Here is a 17,001-nt window from a genome sequence, read left to right as displayed (position 1 = left end):
AAGCGGCTCCGAATCTTCCCGGTGTTCAAGCTTAAGCTATCTCCTTCGACCTCTCTTTCACTACTCACTTACGACTATGAGATACGTTGACAAATACAAGAATGACATGATTTAGTGGCACATTATGCAAATGCTTTATGTACAGCATGATTGTTGTCTTGACGGGTCCTCCGGGGGAGTTGCTTTACAAATGTTATCCTAGCACGAACCCAACCACCTTAATGGAAACACTTGTGCATTATTAGCCCGTCAATCAGTACATATGCCCTGTAAACTACGGATAGAATCACCCGTCAGCTATAGTAGCCTCACGATGTCGCATTCTTGATTCCGCGTACAAGCAAAGATTCTATTGTAAACATGGATCTCCTCGTCAATAACACCAAAGCATGATGGATCTCTCCGTTGAAGGAATATCTCTATTTGCCTAAAATGGGATGAGTCCCTTTCGGCCGCTTCGTCCTGGCGTTTCTTTATGGTATAGATGCTGTCGATGACTTTGGTCGTCGTTGCTACTGTTGCTTAGCTGAAGACTCTACATTGTCATTACCTACTAGTCCAACAATTCCGACAAGGCGCGTAATCTTGAATGCAGAGATAAATAGGACTAGCACAGTTATGACCAGATATAAGCTCACTTTATCCATGCGACTGAATTGCAGCGTGTTCCATATCATGATATCGTTATATTTCTGCCTTCTCCAAAGTCCTAGTCGAGAGCTGAAACCATGTTTCCTTGCACTCATTTCTATTCGACTGATCAGAGTTTCAAGTGTGAAAATTTGACTTATGGAAGTTGAATCTTTGTATGAAGAATTATCAGTCTGTAGAGAAATGGACATGGCCAGGCTGTTATTTCGAGGGAAGGATTGTGCAGTGCTACATTCACCAGTTGACTGAGCCTTACAGCCATTCCTGGGAACCCGCTGATCTCGCCCGCTCGGCCACATTGTTCTTTTCTTTTCGCCATGTAGACCGTGTAGAACCCGAGAATAAGCGGATAAAATGCGAGTAGAATATGGGTGACTGGATGCCATTGCTATAAGTTGATCGATAGACACGTGCGAATTTCCTTAAAACAGATATTTTTCCAACTAGTACAAAACGCAGCTTTAAAGGTGGCTTATTCATGTCTCAAGCCCAAATATTGAGGTAGTTTTGCAAGACAACCGGATGGAATAAACGCAACCGACTGAATAGATATGTGAGAATAAGTTGACCGGTCTCTATTTCCACGTCCAAAGGAACCAGGTTCAGTGATTGGCAGTGAAATACTGGATTCCTTTCATCCTGTATATCATGAATCAGCTTGGTGCAATGGTATTGTGTACCTTGATGGGAGCTGGCTCGTAAGCGATTCCGCCAAATGGCCCTCGGTTATCGGGGCTAGTATTTGACAAGATTGGGAAAAAATGAGTAAGCCTTGGTAAATTGCATTCTAGGACTGGCAAAGATAATGAAACCAATGGATAAATGTTTCAAATTATTGCTTTCATCGTTGTAGGAAGAGTTCTTTTGGAAGTACAGTTAGAGAGCAGAGGGTAAACCCGCTCACTCTCCACCTCTGGAATGCACCGCTACACATATATTTCGCGCAAATTCCCTCATTCACCAACACATACAGTGTTTCACGAGTAGTAAGGGGCATTTCCGTCACATTGATAAGTTGGGGGACTATTGCTAAAAGTACATGGGGAATTTTAGGTGTTGGAATCCCGTATTTCATGATGAGCATATTTGCGTCCCTTTAGTAACGGCCTCGCCTCACATGGTGGTCGTCGTCTGACTGGGCCCTAGTTAGCATTCGGCTCTGGGTCATATAGCCAGTTCACTAGCTAGTTTTTTTAGCATCCCAGATACGGTGAGTGCTCTGAATTGATATCCTTCTCAGCTACCGTGGCCGACCGACCAGTCGAGATCACCTCCACTTTTTATCGCCTCCTACAGCTCACTTATAGACAATATTAATTTGCAAGGTATTGTATTTAGTTGAGTGTAACTTGGTACGTACCGATTCTGTCAAAGTATGGAAATGGACATGGATATGGACCATATGCATCAACCACCCTCGGACTCATCAGCTACAAGCAAGTCATCTGGCGCGATGGCCATGGGCATGTCGTCAATTTTTACTTCAGAGACCAGAATCACACTCTTATTCGTCGGATGGGAAGTTGAAACACTGAGAGCATATATTCTGACTCTTGTTTTCATATTCATGCTTGCGATACTGAATCGTTTTCTCGGCGCGCTTCGATTTCAATTGGAAAAGAAATGGACCCAGTCCCTAGCTAGGAAGGGAGATCAAAGTCTCACGCCACTTTCTATCACACAAAGACGATACGCCGATAATCTTCGTCAAAAAGAGAGGCTGAGTCCTTTACCGAAATATAGGACTCTACGTAACGAGCATAAGATGCAGGATGGCTTGTCCGACCTGGGTCCGCTCAACTTTCATCGCGACACCGATGACAATTATGATGAATGCGAAGATAATCATTTGCCGGAGGATAATCAGAGGCGAGCTTCAAGGGTCGCTTTGTGGCTAATAAATGTCACGACATATCTCCCTTCATTAAATTGGACACCTAGTGCAACCTGGAGTTGGAAGCGAGATGGTGCTCGCTCGGTTCTAGAATGCTGTAGGGCATTGATTGGATATATTTTGTAAGTACTGATTTATCTTCTAGAGAAGCACTGCAATCCATCTGAGTTTACTGATTCTTGTTCCTTCATTTCTTTGTCCTGAGAGAAAACTAGCACATTACTGACGTATTAATGAAAATTGTCAATCAGAATGTTGCTAGTTATGACCTTCAATGTTGGCATTTTTTGCGCTGTGATCGCAGGAGTTTTGATCGGTGAATTTATTCTAGGCCGATACTCACAAGCTTCATCTGGATGGCAAGAAGGAGGTTGTCATGATGGTTAGTTGTGTTGTTGTTTTGGTACTTGCCGCTTGCCAATATTAGGGTCTTAGACATTCATTAGTGTATTCAATTTCCAAGCTTATTGGAACTATTAAGTACTAATGGATTTACCTTTTATAACACCCGCCCAGGACCCTTCTAAATCACATATTCTATATTAATATTATAATTTCAATATACTAATATATCATTAGTTTATGAAAAAATTGTCTAAAATTAATTAAAGTAGAGAAAATTAATAGAAAATAATCTTACGCATATTTCTCACAGGAAATTTCAGTTTCTGTGGCCACCCTAGCTGTAAACAATTCAACCCAATTTTATTGGTATTCAAATTAAAGTTTTAATACATATCAAATCATTTCATGGATATAGTGTTGTTGAAGAACCCGAAAATTATGTTCCGATTATGGCATGGAGAAAAACTGTTCGAGTCATTCTCAATAAGATCGCTCCACTCAGAGTATATATTATAAGTTTTGATAAAGAAAAGAGAAAGAGAGACGTTAAATCAATCGCAAGTATCGTTATCACGATAAATTCAATGTCGTATTCCTCTTCGTTGAAGGAGAAGTACGTCGAAGAGGAGCTGCAGTTCGTGCTTGAGGCTTTTTACCTTTATTGATTTTCCGCAACTTTCTGTTGCCCATCAACAGAACTTTGATACTATTGAGACACCACGATGCAGTGCGCGCTGGGAGGTTGATGAGTTGGATAAGCGTCTGAACTGGGATAACCACAATCGCAGATATCCAGTCTAGGAAAATAAGGGCAAAGCTCTGGTGTCGATCTGAAATCGACCTTTGAGCGGCAGCGGCCAGGGCAATGGCGTCTCCGACTTGTGTTTCGAGTTCGTTTAGTCGAGCATCTGTTTGGGTCGCGATCAACGCGGTCCTCTTTTCATACCGCCGAACTGCACGGGTGAGTGCATCGAGTTCAGGCTGGATGGCCTTGTGGACTTCTGCCACTAATTGTGCGGTTGAGTCAGCCTGGTCCGGTGATACGACCTCGTTCGCATTCTGGGATGAATTAGCAATGGCTTTGTCTGCCACGTGCGCCTCCAATTCCTCTAAGCGTCTGGCCAAATCGATGACTTTGGTTTCATCGATTTTCGCATCATCGTCGAATACTGGAGCCGCTACTATTCGTTGCAGGTAGAGTGTTCGAGCTTGAACCATACGTAGTAAATGGGCAAATGGGCGGATTTCCGCAGCCAGAAGAAAAATGGTTAGATTGTAGTTAGATACTAGGCCTTCGGAGGGTCGCGAAAGAGCCCCTCTGATTGTATGCAGAAGCCAGGCGCCGATGAGCGGGAACACGAAACATGATATCAACGCAGCAAATTCATGCTTGTGTAGTTCCTTTGTGGCGGCATGAGATGCGGTGGCAAAATCTTTACGCGGAGATTTTTCGTGTGCTTCTGAGCCATCCTCATTCTCTTCCTCGTTGATGTCCTCGAGAAACTCCTCGGTGGACTGCTGGCGCACTTCCTGTGCGGACCGATACCAATCCCTGTTTGGATTAACACCGTGTGCCAGCAGGCCCAACTTTGGGTTTTCTTACCATGGTAATCTGACCGACCAGTTTAAGAAAATAGCGGCTAGGATTAGTAAAGTCGCGTCCGTTATGAAGGCACTTCCGTTCTGGAAAAACAATCCTCCCACAGCAGGCAACAAAGCGAGCGCAAGGGGAGCCGATTGCCAGTGCGAGTCGTCATGATGCAATGCGATATTCTCGCCTTTGTCTGCGCGCGGAAAGAGGATATCGTCGGTGGAATCTCGTAGCGATTGCCTGGCTTCGGAGACGGTGTCGGAAATAGCGGAGTTGCGGCGAAAGCTGGAGGAGTTCCCAGCATCGGCGAATGTCGCTGCTCGTCCTAGGGGTCTTTGACGGAGATACGACGAGCTTGAAGGGTTCAAATTGACGCCTGATTGGAAGGAGGCGGCGTGCTGGGAGACCGATGGGCGCTGCTGTTCAGGCATGACGTATTGGGCATGTTCTGGCGGTCGCGCGGTCTAAATCTCAGAGAAACAAAGCTTGGCAGCGGCACAGAGGGGTCGCTAGAGCATTCTATACGGGGTCCGGACCATTGGTCGAATGACAAGGCTGGGTGGGATGAAGATGAAACAAGATGATCTCAGAAGATGCCTGCTCGACAGGACGGTCAGGATGAACCGAGGCTGGCGGAAGTGCCAGCCATTGTGGGGCGTCGCTTCCCGCTTCCCCGGATCCGCCGAATCTTATCCTCAATCCCGTCAGTGCTTATTTATTGATTCCTTGTTGCTTATGCTTATTGCTTATTGCTTATTGATGATATTGAGCAGTCCTTCCAAAAAGGTTAATTTGCCTGCTGTTTGCCTGCGATCCCTACCGCTTGGCTGACAATTCATTCAATAACGCTTAGACCCGTGCTCAGCCAAGGCTAAGCCCCCCAAGTATCGTCAAGATCGAACAAAGCGCAGCAAAGCGCGAGACAGACATCAATCGTCAGCTTATCGATCGATCATGGCAATTTGAATCGATCTCGGCTCTACCGACACCAGCTCGAACCCTGTCAGTGTCAGTGACGCTGTCACAGCAGGTCAATCGACGCTACTATTGAGAAGTCTCCCCACTATGAATAGCTGCCGTCCTATTCACACCCAAAAGAGGAAAGGCCGCATTCACAGCATTTCTGCAGCTCTCAATAGCTTGGATTACAATTCTCGAGCATCAGGCTTACAGATCCAAATGTCTTCCCTCGTCCGTTCTGGAGGCCTGCATTGCCCGCTATGCATCAATGTACAAGAAGAAGTTGCTATCTTCCGTCCTCTCTATCCTCTTTCTACCTGTATTTCCAACCTATTTTCCGCTGCTTCGTGTGAGCATATCTCGGCGCCATGGAGCCTCTCTTCTACAGGTCTGCGCAAGCTGTTACTGTGACTGTGCTTTCATTTCTGTCCTTGATCCTTTGCATCCCGCCCATCATCTGGCATCTCACGAATCGAAACTTGGCAGCCTCATTTCTAGTTGCCTTTGTCATACTGAGTGATCTGTTCAACTTCATCAATGCTCTTATTTGGCCGACAGACAATATCAACTCTTGGTGGGACGGCTCTGTCCTCTGCGACGTCGAGGTCAAACTCTTCATTGCCATACAAGTTGGCATGCCGGGAGCCTTGGTGTGTATTTTCCGAAACCTTGCCTTGGTAATGGACACCGAAAATGCCGTGTTGATTCCAAGTTGGGGCCAGCGTCTTCGCCGTATTGCGATTGACCTTCTCTTCTGCGCCGTCATCCCGGTCATCGCCATGGTCACCCACTTTATTGTCCAGGGAAATCGTTACTACATCTTTGGTATCTCGGGGTGTAACATAAGCTACGACGAAAGCTGGCTGACCATTGCGTTGTCGGCCGCATGGCCTCCGACTATCTGCATAATTGCCGCCGGATACTGCAGTATGTCAAAAATATTCATCCGAGTATATACGTGGTTAAAAAATTACTAACTGATCAGTTAGTTCTCGTCGTGTATCGCCTGATAAAATACACTTCCGAGTTTTCCAGCATCCTCAGAGCATCAGGCAGCAACTTGACCACGAAGCGATTTGTTCGACTCTTTTCTCTCGCCTTGGTCATGATTTTGTTTGTTTTGCCCTTACAAAGTTATGTTTTTTACACCAACGTCGCTCTTATGCTACCGTTGCAACCGTATTCGTGGACCATAGCACACGGCCCGGATTTCAACACGATCATCAAAGTCCCTTCCGGCGGCGTAGTGAAACCAGATCGATGGATTCCCATCGCGTTGAGTGTGCTTGTCTTTGGCTTTTTCGGTCTTGGTCAGGATGCAATGAGAATGTATCGCTCGTCCCTCAGCCGTATTGGTCTGACACGCCTCAATTCATCGCTTTCTAGTCACAGTTCTTCAGAGACCGGAAAATCAGGATCTTCATGGTACGACTCCTTGATGTCCAAGAGTGGCAATGGCAAGTGGTTGAAAAAAAAGCAAAGGCATGTTTCCCCTTTATAGAACGGTATTTCGAGATACTGACGCAACGTGGCAGCGAAGGGTCCGAGTCTGTACCCACAGATTCACATACAGATACTTCTATGTCTGGTGGTCTCGCGGACGTTCAGTTGCAATCATTTGGGTTGCCTGAGTACGTCAGTCAGAGCCATGGTTCCCAAACTTCTGAAGCTATTTGCCTGGAGCATCATAGCAATGTCTAGACACCAAAATCGTGTTTCTCAATCACTCAGTGTATTACAGTTCTAATTTCATCTCTCCTACGTTTGTCCCAGGTTCAGGACGGACACCCAACTATGGATAAAGACACGCAGCTAAATATTTTTAATTAAACACGGGTATCAATTTTCTTAATAAATTCTTAATTAAGGACTAGTATCTCTAGAAAGGTTTAATATAATAAGATAACTTACTTACCATCTTCACTAGTTAGTTATATAATATCCGGATTAGCAAGCATCCCTTTTACTAAAAATTAATATCTAAAATCAAAAATAAGATATCTATTAACATTTAAGATAGTGGGGTGCGGTCGTGAGTTTCATCCAACATCGCCTTAACTAATTGTATCCTTTTCCCCTTCATCTCACCTGATTTACCATGTCGATTCAACTTTAGGTGGTACTATCACGGTCAACACAGACACCAACCCTCTTACTTTTTCATGAGGCCACACGGATACTGTATAACCACGCCATGTACCAAGAATATTTTCGCAAAGTAGTTCTTATGGATATTGAAATCCAGAGAACTGGATTCAGCGTCGCATTGGCCAATTGCGAACACTCTGGACGCCGTTGGTGTGACAGGATCCGTGGTTTACTTTCTCGGAGATAACCAAATGACAGGACGTGTGGCCTTGAAGCGATTTCGTTCCTCACCGATACACAACCTTTCAATGCGTATTTCTATGACCAACGGATCAATAATAATCCAAATTCCCGTACAAGCAATTCATGATCCATAAACATTTTATAATTTATAGTATCCAAATTAGTCTGAGAAGAGATTGTTCTTGCAGCTCACAGATTTACAGATTGCATTAAAAGTACTTCCACAGGGTATCCACCGTGAGGCTTTTCGGCCTCCTGCTCATACAGAGATTGATAGTAAGACAAGGAGAATTAAAAAAATGGACATAAAGAATACATGCGAGAACAACTCCCCGAGAAGCTCTATACGATAAGTTTGGTGTTTGCTGTGAAAGAAGCTCTAAAAATTTCCATGTTAAGAGAACGTATAGCACTGACTGACATGAGGAGGGCAGTATGTGTTCAGTCCGATGGCTCGCTCGATTCTTGGCTGGCTTCGTCACTGCCGGAAGGGTGGTTGCGTTTGAGAACTTCAAAACTCCCTATCGAAATAAAGGTACGTTAGTAGCCGTCCTTCAGAGTATGCGGGAACAACTCACTCTGCACAATGCTCACGACGTGGTGTTTGGTACTCTCATTGTCCACAAACGAGCGCAGGGAGACGTCGCCTTCGACAAGAACGAGAGAACTGTTTCAATTCGTCAATCATTAATATCTTGCCTATATGCATAGTATATATGGCAGTGGAACTCACCCTTTTGGTACATTCAAGAGATGCTCTCGAGAAGGGCCTTCTGGTATAAAGCTGGCGACACGGAACCAGGATGTTGTGCGGTTGTTTGATGGACCCGTGGTAGAGCCCACTGAGTATCTGATGATTTCCTGGCCGGTCGTGGTGGTCGACAGCTCGGGTTCGGCACCTAGACGGCCTGTGAGAGTCAAACGAGCGAGTGGATTAGCTGGCGTCGAGCTGAAGTGTCGCGCAGTGGTGGAGATGGAGGCGCGAGTGCGCAGAGCGGAGCGAATTGCCTGCATTGTTGTGGCTGTTTTGTTGGGATATCGGGGCTGTTCCTTTCCTTTGTTTATGTGTGGGAGAGAGAGATCAATAGCGACGACAAGGAGACGGAGAATATAACAAAGATCTGGGAGACATTGAGGCGCCCCTTCAGGGTGATTGCGCGACGACGCGGAGACACAGTCACGTGACGCATCACGTGAATAGAAATACTCACTGAATCTTCTTGGGCAAATCGAAATCGAAACGGTGCTTTGTATTTACTTACTTAGTTACTTGATGAACTCTGTGATACTTTGATCTGATATTGAAAAGAGAAGTAGAAAGAGTATGATTTATTCATTCTTATCTTGATATAGCCAGAGAGATTCTTAATATTTGAAGAGTTATTATCTATTATATTAGAAATGGAATATTCATTATAGATTTTAGGTAACTTTTAAAAAATATTAAGTTCCTATTTCAAAGGCTAGCTTACACTTCTATGAAGAGTGTCATACTCCTGTTATGACCTTTGTAGAATGTTTAGCATCAGAAATGATACCCTCGTGACTCTACTTTAGGGTCTCAACTATCATCTAATTATTGGCTCTAATGGCTTCCTTCACTGTTTATTGTTGATGTAAATCCTTCTTAATGGTCTCTAGGAACCCTAGAAGCGCTTTAGTGGCTAATAGATTAGCTATATTTAGGATTAAAAACTTTTTATTGAGTTTTAGAGTAAGAAGAACATTTTTAGAAGTTATTAGAATGTATATATAGGTTGTAATGTCAAGTATTATCGGTTGTTCATAGATTACCGACCAGTGGTGATTCGACTAATTGCCGTCTATCTAGCTAGTAGAGGGATAGCTCTTTGTAGAGCAGATCACTCAGAAGGTATGTAGTTGTGAACTCTTTTCATGTGATTAATCAGATTCTATTGATGGGGAAATCTATGTCTAGACATGACTTGATCGCACTCTTCAAAGAGGTATAAATAAGGGTTGTTTTTATGACTGTGGAATCTATGGGTTTTACGCTCGTGATGGAATAAGGAGGTATTCAAAGAGAAACACACGTTCTGGGGTATAAACGTGGGTATTCTATATCTGTATAGCTTGAGATGGGAATTAGATATTTGTTGTTTAATAGTTAGTACTATTAAAAGTTAGATATAAGGTAGAAGCAACTTATTAATAAATAGCCTTTTAAGTAGTTAGGGAATGGTTATAGGGTTTTTCTCCACTGATAAAGGGTTACTAGTACTTTCCATCACTTTAGATTGATAGGGAGTAGAATGAATAATCTTGATAATCTACTTTAAAGGACTCTCTGGTGGTTATAAATAATACAATCTTCTTCTTTTATGTTGATTGGGTCTGTGGAAGATTAATCTGTAAAGCGCTTTCTAGTGTAAGTAAGATAGTTCTGTAGGAGAATGACATGTTAGTAGGGTCTAAGTTAATAGGAATCACTTTTGGAAATACTGACCTGTTCGGATATGGCTTAGTGGATGGCAGTGTATGATCTTCTTGACTGATATTATGGCTATTAAGTGGAGATGTCACGTTCTTCAATATGGTATTATCATGAGTTATTATAGATGTAGGATACCCCCGGGGTTAGAGTAAGAGGAAGTGATAGAGACATTAATTCTTTCTTTAAAGGCGATTATAGGGATAGGCTGGAACTTATCTGATTGCTATTGCTTTGGGGTTTCTGTTTTTTGGAAATAGTAGATTGGCTGTACTGATCTGATTGTTGGGATATTCTGGTATTTTCTGAGTTATGTGGTTTATTCTATGTTGGCTTGGTCTTAGCTGGCTGTAGGTATGTGTATTAGTTTAAACTGGGTAAACTGCTGAATATATTAAGGAGCGGATTGACGTGACAATATACCCATCTTTGATCGCAAGCAGAATTGTGATATCCTATTCCGCGTAGACAATAGACGACTGCTCCTCAGCTGGGAGCAACTAAGCGGGCTCCATCAGTCTCAATTCGCCAGAACTTCGTGCTCCACTTGGTCGTGTATAAAACTGTTGGGAGGAATCGGGATTAGCATCATGTATGTGCGGAAAGACTACAGGTCCAACGCGCAAGGGGCATGCTCGTCAAATCACATCCATCGCTGTTGCTTGACCCATGAGTCTGTGCTTTGTACTCGTACGGTGCAAGCCAGCGCATAATTATGACTTAACGTACATCGCCAGTTCACTCTGCAGCGACAGACCGCCTCGTCGCGAAGGCTCCCGATCGCGGCCGAGGGTGACACGTAGGACTGGTCAATTGCGAGGTCTGATAATGACTGTTAACACTTAATAGCGTTGGAGTAAGATCGATCGCGACGACGGTTTAGGTGGGCCGCTCCTGGCCTCCGGTCCAGATGTCGCTAGTACTAGTCAGCAGACAGGCACGAACTAGCCACAGAAAGAGTACCCTGCCCTGCCCCCGTCGATCTTCTCTTAATTATTATTATTGACGTCGCTGATTTCATTCCCGCCCAACACTGCCCCGATGGCTGACTCTGATGGCCGTTTATTATATAATAATATCGACTCGTGTCGACTTGATTTTGGGTTCTGATACGAATCCCACCCCATGCTTTCGGAGCTGACCAGCCACGAGCCCTGACGCTCAGGTACGCGCGCACTACCGGCAGCTATTTGATAGCTGTCGTCCACTGGCGTTCATCCACCAACCCCTTTGCCCACTTTTCATGCAATATCCATATCGCCGCTAACGCAGTGCAGTGAACAAGTTCGCAATGCTCTCATTGGCGTCCGTGCTAGCATGATTATTTCCTTCACCCTTGCCTGAAGCTTTCCACCGCGCCGAATCAAATCCACTTCCCATCCCAGCTTCTTGGGAAGATCGGAGTGCCGGTTCATTTCAACCAGACATATTGTATGGCAGATAATTTGCAATCGTGCGTATGGCTCCTGCATCGGCTTGACCCTGTCCCACTTTTCTTCTCTCGTTCCTTTTCAAAAGGGGTATAATGACCTCTTAACGTGATGGTTGGAGTAGTCGGCAGAGAATCATTGCCCACAATATGCACCCGCCATGCACTTTCATCCATTCCCTTACTTGGCATTGGATGAGTGCTAGCCAAATATACTCCGCAGAGGAGAAACAAAAAAATAACAGCCGTGGCGGGCCTAGACCTGGTGACGGCTGCCAGTTTCGCTGACTGTCTCCTTGTTTTCGATTCTATCCATAGCTCTTGTATCTCCAGCATCATGCTTTCAGAGTAATCACAATTCATTAAAAGTTACGCGTTGTAATAGCCACATTCGATATGTGTCTTTGACCTACTGCTCGTCCTCGCAACCCGATTGCGATTGTGTGCAGATATTAACACCTTTTGCACATGTTCCTCATGGTTTCTTCATCGTTTTGACTCTCTGAACAAGATGCATTTGTATCAAAATATCTTCATCTTACTTGGGATAGCAAGTTTTTTGGTGGATGCCACCAATATACCCGTCATAAGAAGACAGGATGTTGCGACAACAACACGCGGACAGGCTGCGTTTGCACATACGACAACGCAGCCAAACACCTTGGTCACATCGATAGCCACTGCAACTGATGGACTCCCCGCTACTCTTTCAACAACAATGCTTGACTTGCATACAGAGATATCGGGTGCTGTTCCCACCTCAGCCTCCTCACCATCGAATACTAGCAGCAGTAGGTCTATCCCACCACCCGCCGCAACAATTCCCTCATAATTCTGATTTCAACAGGTATATCTAATGGAAATGAGATGCCGATTCACCCAATTATCACGCCTGCTATTGCCATAGCTGGCGTGGTCTTGATTCTTACTGGTATGGCTTACAACTTGATAGGGATCAAGAACCTATGGTAAGTGGGATGTATCGATCGACTTTTCAGGTTGCTTACCTTTTTCTAGGTTACATGTTTTTCTATCCGCGGCATTTCTTACAAGTTTATCTATCTTTGTAAGAGACATGGTTCCATTTATGCAGCCACCGGCTAAACATAATCCAGGTCTTGATAGAATACGTAATGAGTCCTCCGGTTTCAAATGGGGTCCAGGGAGCATATTTTGTCGCCATATTCTGCACCGGGACTATATTCGGCGGCCTTTCCCTAATCTTTAAAGAACTAACAGAGGGTCTTGGCTGTCTTCTCGGCGGATTCTGTCTTAGTATGTGGTTACTCTCACTGAAGAGTGGAGGTCTCCTGACCAGTACAAGCAGCAAAGGTGCCTTCATTGGTGCATTTTGCGTAGTTGTATATGCTCTTTCATTCAGTTCTTATACACGGCCTTATGCATTGATTGCATCTACTGCATTTGCTGGTGGCACTGCAGCTATTCTTGGAGTGGATTGCTTTAGTCGAGCAGGGCTAAAAGAATTCTGGCTTTATAATTGGGGTGAGAATTAACAGGAATATTCCCTGGGTTTAAGCTTTGGTTGCTAATTTCGCATCAGGCTTGAACGACAATATATTCCCACTGAACACCACGACATATCCGCTGAATAGAGGGATCCGAGTTGAATTAGCCGCCATCATCGTGATATGTTTGTTCGGCCTTTTGTCACAGTTTAGACTGTGGAAGGTAATCAGAGAACGGCGTCAAAAACAGGAAGAAATCTTGGCGGAAGAAGAACAAAAGAAAGACGAAATTGAAATCGAGCTCGGCCGGACGATTGAGGAAAGAAAAATGCAGGACCTGGCTCGCTGGGAAGCAGTATATGGAGATCATTCCAAACGTGGTTCTACAGAAGCAGGAGCATCGACCTGCGGGTTTCATCGAAACTACTCGGCCCCAGATATCCTGCAAAAACCTTCGGAGATTTCCGTGGAAATGGTGACTATGTCTATACCAGGTTATAATACACCCTCGTCACCCGAAAGGAACGAAAGAGAGGGAGAGAATGTACAGCATGATAGTGGTATGGTCGATGCAGAAACTACCGATGGACGAGCTGTTGCCTCTAGCGTCATCGAAGAATTGCAAGTTGAGAAGCCTGAGGCTCGTGAGAGTGTTGATACAGCAAGGGATTGTGTCGATGAAAAGATAGAGGGCGAACCTACAAGAGCGCCGACGCCTTTTCAATTCTTCAAGTCGCCTCCTTTCAATATTCCATCCCCAGAAGAAAGAAGAAATGGCGACGACGATCAGTCAGTCCAAGCGATCGTAGATGATGGTGACTCCATTGCCAATCGCCTCTCGAAAAGATTATCTGCAGTATCTCTGTTAAGAAGACTGTCACACCGAGACAGCACCAGCAAAATAAGCCATATAGTCTCTGACTCGGAGGAAATGCTTGTTCCTGCTGCTCGGACAAGCACCGCATCATCCGTACAAGGGATCGCAGACATGGAAGGTAGCAGCACTATCGAGGGCCAAGACGCGTGTCTTCGAACAGAATACGAGGGAAATTTGGGTGACAATACGAGCTCACGTTATTCACGTCCAGAGGTAGCTTCGAGAACGGAGGGTGATATTACCGTGCTAAAGGACCCTGACAGCACCCATCCTCTGCCAGAAAATTCAGACGACCATGTTGTGGTAGTGAATAAAGAGGTTGAGCAAACAAAGGACATGATTGAAAGGGAAGGCTTGGGTCTTTCATTGGTCAAACGCCGCCATACATTTGATGGTGTTGACTCTACATTAAAAGCTGGTCAAGCCATAGCTCTGACTCATACGAAGGAGTCGGTTACCAGCATAAAAGACAAAACCCCGGAGAAGGGGGTCAGTGGAAAGAGCCCTAAAGTGGCTTTATCGAGCTCACAATCTCGACAGAGTGCTGGAAAAAAAGAAAGTCTCACAGCTGGAGCTGTTGGGGATCTACCTAGCCACGTTTCTCCGCTTATTATGTCTTACCGTACAAATGAGTGGGCGAAACATCTATCAGACGCGGATACACCTGACTTTGACACAATTGACGTGAATCAAACAGACACCACTCACGGTGAAATAACAGCTCCTGTGTATGTGGAGGAGTTGACACAGACTGCTACAACGGCTGCACCGCCTCCTGTAAAAGAGAAACGTGCGTCTCCCACTGAGAACGTGGTGGAAGGTCCAATTCATCGAACATCGTCCAATGTCAGCAGGCAATCTACACATGAGATTACATCTAGGCTGTCGCCTAACATCTATGTTGATACTGCGGCTACACACGCAACCAACATCGCATCTGGAAGGTCTGCATCGAATCCAGACCTATTGCTTCCCAATGCAAATCGATCGCCACCATTACACGGCACGCAGATTGGGTTTCGCAATTCCTCTACACAGTTCCCGAGCACATCGCTTACAACGTCGCCTATAGACGAGAGCCAAGTCGTAAATTTTGATAGTCTGCCCAATGACGGGTCATTATCACTGCTGGCACAACGAGAAAGGATGGTTCAGGCTCGCTTGTCATCCTTATCTCTGACTCGTGACTCCTGGACACCACGGTCTCCATCACGTCAATCAGTGAACAGTCCGCGATTACGGCCCGACAGTCAAATTAGCTTGGCAGAAGACGATGAGATGACCCTCGCACAACGGCGGGCTTTACTGCAGGAACGAGCCACATCACCTATCAGCGTGAATGCAGATGCTCGAAGATCAGCAGTAGACATATATCCCGTCGCGGCTAGACTTTCAAGAGAGTCAAGAAATTCGAGCAAGTCCAAGTCTGCAACCATGGCGGCCTGGCGCGAATCGATCCAAGACGATCTCAGCCGGTCACATAGCCCCCTAGCTGACGTCGACGTGGCGCGCAAGGAGATGATGGAGCAACAACGCAAAGCGCAGATGGCAAAGAATCAGCGAGTCTTGGCTTCTGAAAGTCTCGATAACTCGATAGCCGAGCGAATGCGACGAGGAGAGATGCAGGATATCCATCGCGAAGCCATGAGACGAATGCAAGCAGCGGCCAACAAGAAAGTGCGAGAAAACTGAACCCATTCTCCGCATTCATTTACACGAATATACCTTTAATATTCCCAAATATCGATTCTGGACTCCTTTTTCTGCATACAACCACGAGACCATTTCATGACTGGGACCAACGCTAGTTCTTTTTAGAGTGATAATAATAATGCAACGTCTAATGAACCTTTCTGTCACCCTCAGACCGGTCCAAATGATCGAGATCTCGTATTGACAAATACTATTACTTTGTGTTACTAATCATACCTCATGGATCCATCCCAGTTCCCGAGTGTCGGGAGAGTCGGTCCACCGGATCCAGTATTTAGTATTTACTACTACTCCACAACCTAGTAAGCTAGTACTAGGCAGTCGCAGGCTCGCTCGTAATATGGCAGATCGCGTAGTGTGCAAGAGCTCGCTTGTTGCAGGCTTTTATTGAACATTCCCCGTAGCAAGCTAGCCTGTAAGCATTGCCATGCAAAAAGAAAAGAAAAAGCAAAGTCAATGGGCCGTGCGACAATATTAATCTCCCGGCGCGGTGATTGGCGAGACAGGCCACCACTCAGTCTAAGCCGTCTAGGATGCTCGTACTGGGCACTAAGTAAGTAGTAAGTCGTTAGTAAGTACTTGGTGCTAGTTGGTAGTACTGGGTAGGAACCAGGGCCACTTTTCTTTCTGCCAGTCTCGACTCTGACGGCTCAAGGGTGTACATTCAATAATAACATTGATCCAGCTGGCCAACAACCGACAGCCGAAGTCGACTTGCCACTGCCAGGCTAGGAGGGCGTCGGTGGTCTTGTACAGGGTTTGGTTTCAGTATAGCCCTAACCCGGAAAGTTGCTACTTATAACCCTTGAATCTTCTGAATGCTCAGACGTTTCGGATAGAGCCAGACAATCGCCTTCTCCCCCTTTCCCCAAGGGCAATTCCCATTCACCATGCGCTCCGAGCCGTCCAATGGCGCAATCGATCGACGGCGGCTCAATGCTGCACCGCGAGTATTAGACTCTCAGTCTATGGAATACCGTCTCTTTGTACGTCTCCAGACAGGCAGGATTCGCGCTGGTGCTGGCGCAGTCCAGAGCTCTGGTTCTGGACCCGGGATGTCGATTCCGGCTGCTGTCTAACGCTTTGGAGTCAAGATCTATGGTGCTAAGCAGCGCTAGGCGGACGACCAGTCAGCCCAGGCGGCAGAGGCCGGTACTTGATCGGAAGTGTTTCACTTCCACCACAATCAGGAATGAGCATTTCATATTCTGGCCATTGTATGATTTGACGTTCTACTCCGCACTAGACCAACACAATGACGTCTTGTCTGGTCCTCTATTAATCCTATTATG

The 17,001-nt window shown here is 45.4% G+C and overlaps 5 protein-coding genes across 5 annotated transcripts; 3 read left to right on the top strand and 2 right to left on the bottom strand.

Annotated features, from left to right (window-relative positions):
- Positions 1-2,032: 2,032 nt before the first annotated feature.
- On the top strand, positions 2,033-3,008 carry BGW36DRAFT_459105 (Ctr copper transporter; the record flags this gene model as incomplete). The annotated part of the gene is made up of 2 exons (XM_046222036.1): positions 2,033-2,667; positions 2,797-3,008. 2 exons carry the CDS (start codon positions 2,033-2,035, stop codon positions 2,930-2,932), a joined length of 771 nt encoding a protein of 256 aa, XP_046075775.1. The 3' UTR covers positions 2,933-3,008.
- A 132-nt stretch (positions 3,009-3,140) lies between these two features.
- On the bottom strand, positions 3,141-5,079 carry BGW36DRAFT_372789 (uncharacterized protein). The gene is made up of 2 exons (XM_046215516.1): positions 4,494-5,079; positions 3,141-4,442 (listed from the first exon to the last, which is right to left on the bottom strand). The coding sequence occupies exons 1-2, from the start codon at positions 4,910-4,912 to the stop codon at positions 3,461-3,463; spliced, it is 1,401 nt and encodes a 466-aa protein (XP_046075774.1). The 5' UTR covers positions 4,913-5,079; the 3' UTR covers positions 3,141-3,460.
- A 730-nt stretch (positions 5,080-5,809) lies between these two features.
- BGW36DRAFT_289411 (a-pheromone receptor PreA) lies at positions 5,810-6,942 on the top strand (the record flags this gene model as incomplete). The annotated part of the gene is made up of 2 exons (XM_046210660.1): positions 5,810-6,368; positions 6,431-6,942. The coding sequence occupies 2 exons, from the start codon at positions 5,810-5,812 to the stop codon at positions 6,940-6,942; spliced, it is 1,071 nt and encodes a 356-aa protein (XP_046075773.1).
- Positions 6,943-7,885: 943 nt separating this feature from the next.
- Positions 7,886-8,888, bottom strand: BGW36DRAFT_372785 (putative ssDNA binding protein). The gene is made up of 3 exons (XM_046215515.1): positions 8,506-8,888; positions 8,351-8,439; positions 7,886-8,293 (listed from the first exon to the last, which is right to left on the bottom strand). The coding sequence occupies exons 1-3, from the start codon at positions 8,784-8,786 to the stop codon at positions 8,214-8,216; spliced, it is 450 nt and encodes a 149-aa protein (XP_046075772.1). The 5' UTR covers positions 8,787-8,888; the 3' UTR covers positions 7,886-8,213.
- Positions 8,889-11,930: 3,042 nt separating this feature from the next.
- Positions 11,931-15,907, top strand: BGW36DRAFT_116193 (uncharacterized protein). The gene is made up of 5 exons (XM_046209261.1): positions 11,931-12,444; positions 12,501-12,621; positions 12,671-12,719; positions 12,769-13,156; positions 13,215-15,907. The coding sequence occupies exons 1-5, from the start codon at positions 12,165-12,167 to the stop codon at positions 15,686-15,688; spliced, it is 3,312 nt and encodes a 1,103-aa protein (XP_046075771.1). The 5' UTR covers positions 11,931-12,164; the 3' UTR covers positions 15,689-15,907.
- The last annotated feature ends 1,094 nt before the right edge of the window (positions 15,908-17,001 follow it).

Source organism: Talaromyces proteolyticus (genome assembly GCF_021365285.1).
Source record: "Talaromyces proteolyticus strain PMI_201 chromosome Unknown BGW36scaffold_3, whole genome shotgun sequence".
Lineage (NCBI taxonomy): Eukaryota > Fungi > Ascomycota > Eurotiomycetes > Eurotiales > Trichocomaceae > Talaromyces > Talaromyces proteolyticus.
Note: the sequence above shows the minus strand (reverse complement) of the source record. Positions and strands in the feature narration are given on the sequence as shown.